The sequence below is a fragment of the Brassica napus genome, chromosome C1, assembly GCF_020379485.1.
Source record: "Brassica napus cultivar Da-Ae chromosome C1, Da-Ae, whole genome shotgun sequence".
Classification (NCBI taxonomy): Eukaryota; Viridiplantae; Streptophyta; class Magnoliopsida; order Brassicales; family Brassicaceae; genus Brassica; species Brassica napus.
Window position 1 is genome coordinate 34,731,742 of NC_063444.1, and position 3,821 is coordinate 34,735,562.

Genomic DNA, 3,821 nt, shown 5'->3' on the forward strand with positions numbered 1-3,821 from the left:
CTAAAAGATCCAATCTCAAGGTCAAAGCACAAGATGACATTTTTGAGGCTTTGGTAACCAGCTCAAGCTCCTTCAAAACCTTAAGCTTGTTGGTCCCATGACAAGCCATCGCTGAAATTTAGCGACATAAGAGATGAAATATCGTCACCTCGAAGAAAAGTTTAACGTTTATTTATTGTCATGTCCAAGTCAGTGCAAACTCATATACCTTCAGTTCTGCACATGACTATGATTTTTTTATTTTTTCAACTTCATCACTAAACATTTAAACAGCTGCATACCCAAGATTTTATAAGAAATATATTTTTGCATACAACTTATTCAAGTAGCATTTTTTATTTCCGAAATCAAATGTCTATAAATAAAAACAAAATTAGAATGGATAGAAAACAAACATACTATATATAAGCTTACACTACATAGAACCCCTACAAGACCATTTTGCTTTACATTAGAAAGGTCTCCAAGAATCATGAATCAATAAAGATTAAAAAAAAAAAGAGAGACTTTCCGAAACTTAATAACCTCAACAAATAGAGCACTTGAACCGGTCATGTCAACATACGACTTCCGCAGCTGACTATCGGTTTAATCTACAAAACAAAAATCTATTTTGATTTGACTAGTAAACCGGTACTGTGAGAATGAGAGTGGAGCCGGCTTAGTTCTGGTATCACGACAGCAGCATCACAAGAAGCAGAGACAGTACAAAGATCACCAAACGTGTTACCCCTTCACTGTAGAGACCTGAGAGATCAAAAACGAGAATACGCATTTCATACTAAACAGTTCTCCTTTAAAGTTATGTGAGAGAGATGATAAACTTACCAGGTTGCGAGGAGGCGGCAGCAGGAAGAGCAGGGATTGTAACAGCTGCAAGAAAAAAAGACCAAAGTTAAAGCACAAAAGAATTAAAAAAAATTGTGGAACCTAATAAACACGCACGTTTTTTACAGGTAGAGTCTGATGAAGATGAAGAAGAAGGCCATGGGGCAGGAATGTTGTCATTGAGATCACAAGTGAAGCTTATTCCCGTGTCTTGATCGAATATTGCATCTGATGGTAAGCTTGGTAATAGACAACCTGATTCTTTTTTAACCAACAAAAATAAATAAGAAATTAAAAATAAAAAAAATGATTCTCAAGTTTCCAAAAATGAAAAAAATCGAGGGAGTTTAATTCACACCTTGGCTTCCAACTGTTTGTATCCAACCACAATGCGTCATCAAAGCACATAAAATAAACGGTTAATAAAGATTTATAATTGAAATTAGAAAAAGTACAAGTTGAGAGAGTATAAAGTAGAGGAACCTTGAAGAGAGAAGTCTTTGAGACTTATATGACAAACGCTGAAGACATTCTTAGTGATGTTTAGCTTCTGTAGCTTTGTCCCCAGAGAGGTCGCGCAGTCCAAAGCTTGCAAATTAGTTATAAGTGCTTGCTTTTGTAGATGAGACACGTAACTCTCCATTGCACCACAACAACCCATTTGGTTACTCAGTTCGCTGCTGCAGTTACCACTTATCTCTCTCATGCCCGGAAAGACAAGAGGACAGACTGAAAAAAAAAACAAATAGACAAAAAAAATAGAATGTGACATGTCCACCAAAAACTCAAAAAGTTAAAATTTACTTTTTACCTCTATTGATTTTGCAGTTTGCTAATCCTCTGAGAGTTTCCTTAGCTTGAGAAGGTTCAAGCTTAGAAGCTAGCCAGCGGTGCACTACGTTCTTGCAGTCATTGATCCTAACCGAGTTATCGGTCAAAGGCTCTGATGCTTTCAGAGTTACATTAGTAGCTGCGTCGAGTATGGCGTTTTGGCAAGCCTGTTCGCAACACTCCTTCACAGGATCAACTTTCTCACAAGCCAAAAGAAGCTTTGATGTATCCACCGCGCTTTCAAACTCGTCGACGTTGATCACAGGGCACGAAGAAGCAGTGAGGTTCGACGAGTAAAGTGAACATATACTCCTAAGCCGACTCGAAGCGCCTTTGCCTACCAAGATTTTCTCTAAGTCCGAGACACAGTGCTTAGACTGGGTTCTGTTTAAAGCAAGCAGGCCAGTTTCTTTGCTGGCTTTGCCGAGGGTTATGGTGAGAGTAGCATCTAGCTGAGGACAGCACATGACATTGGCTAACAGTGGAGCAAAGACAGTCCAACAGTTGTGTGAAGTAGTCTGAATCAAACCTTCAGAAGCAGTGAAATTAAGCGAGCAAAGCCCTGGAAAAGATATCCAAACTCAGATTGGTATTAGAGTTTCTTTCACATACCAAAAGGCAAACTACAATGGAGAACAAACCGGATAGTTTGGGAATGGTGGTGTTGATGAATGGAACCATAGGAGAAGGTGCAATGAAGGGACGAAATGGTTGAGGAGAAGTATCTGGTGATGATATCTCTGGTAACAACTCCTCATCAGATGAACCTTTAAAACAAAAGCAATCAAAATCATCAACCTCTTTATAGACTAAAATATTCTCTGAAAAGAAACCTAATTTGTAAACTATAAACCCTAATCTAAACAACAAGATTGTTCCAACAAGTGAAATCTGATTCGAATCAGCAAGAAAAAAGAAATCAAACTTTGTATGAAGAAATGTACCAATCAGTTAAAGTCATGTCTTAAAACCCAAAATCATGAAGAGAATCAGAACTCACATAGAGATAGCATAAACATGAATTGAAGAACCACGAAGAGACCCATCTCAAATTCTGCTCTTCTCGTCATTTTCTCCCCCTTCCTCTCGAGCCCAGCTGAATTTTTTAACAGACAAAAAGACAGAGAGAGAGATATAGGTTATGGACTGAGATTCTCTGTCTTTTTCCCACTACCGAGAGTCCGAGAAATCACAATCTTGGTAAAACAAAAAAAAAAAAAGAAGAAGAAGAAGAAGAGAAAGTCGCTTTCTGCGATTTTCAACAAAAAAAATCTTGGTAGAGAAGATAGACACAAACAAAGAAGAAGAAACGCAGAAACAGCTCTCTTCGTTCACACTCTGCCGTGGAAGAAGAGAAGGCATTTATTACTCTCTCTCTCTTTCCCCATTAAATTCCCACCATTTTCTCTCTCTCACTCTACCTCTAATTTTAAACTCTTCACATAACCGGAAATTAAATAGTAAACCAAAATTGATCATGAATTTATCTTACCCACTAGTCTACACTCTACTGCACTTCTAGTTGATTCGACGTTCAGCGGACCGAGAATTAGATAACCGTTGGAGTAATTTATTAATCATGGATTAAGGACGGTCTATACAAACTGATTTTTGTGATGTACTATTAGATCGCATTTAAAACTTCATGACTTGGGGGCATGAAAGATATCTTATGGCTATTAATTATTGTTATGGTATTTATTTCAACTATATATATTGTTCAATGTGAATCACCTTATTTTTATTTTTATTTCTATTTCTATTTTTATTGTGCCTAATTAAAAAAAAATCTTGCAGAATCTTAAAGCATGTAAAAACGTGATTAGAGTAGTGAATGAAATTTTGAGTTGGTTCCAGACATTCTAAGAGCTACCTATATAATAGAGAGTTATGGACAAAAGTCGAGTGATGTCAAAAATTCTCAATTGATTCTCAAACCGCCACGTAAGCAAAATTAACATTCTAATTACGTGACAACTCAGCGAGATACTTTTTTTAATTAATACAAACTACAAGTTATAATTTTTTTAATGTTTCTCTATTAATATATAGGATATTACGAGATTAACAAAGCAAGATATATCTCCAGACCAACTAATGTTAAAGATTACTATTTTTCTTACTAAAATGGGTCAGGTCCACATCAAAACTAAGATTACAAA

At 36.4% G+C, this 3,821-nt stretch overlaps 1 protein-coding gene across 2 annotated transcripts; it reads right to left on the reverse strand.

Annotated features, from left to right (window-relative positions):
• Positions 1-379: 379 nt before the first annotated feature.
• On the reverse strand, positions 380-3,071 carry LOC106432425 (uncharacterized GPI-anchored protein At1g61900). Of its 2 annotated transcripts, none has more exons than XM_013873259.3 (8): positions 2,660-3,071; positions 2,301-2,426; positions 1,640-2,221; positions 1,312-1,557; positions 1,187-1,198; positions 946-1,083; positions 829-873; positions 380-747 (listed from the first exon to the last, which is right to left on the reverse strand). In XM_013873259.3, the coding sequence occupies exons 1-8, from the start codon at positions 2,727-2,729 to the stop codon at positions 674-676; spliced, it is 1,293 nt and encodes a 430-aa protein (XP_013728713.2). In that variant the 5' UTR covers positions 2,730-3,071; the 3' UTR covers positions 380-673. The 2 variants fall into 2 exon arrangements, with proteins under 2 accessions (XP_013728713.2, XP_013728712.2); XM_013873258.3 differs by having other exon boundaries at positions 946-1,089; positions 2,660-3,063.
• Between the last annotated feature and the right edge of the window lie 750 nt (positions 3,072-3,821).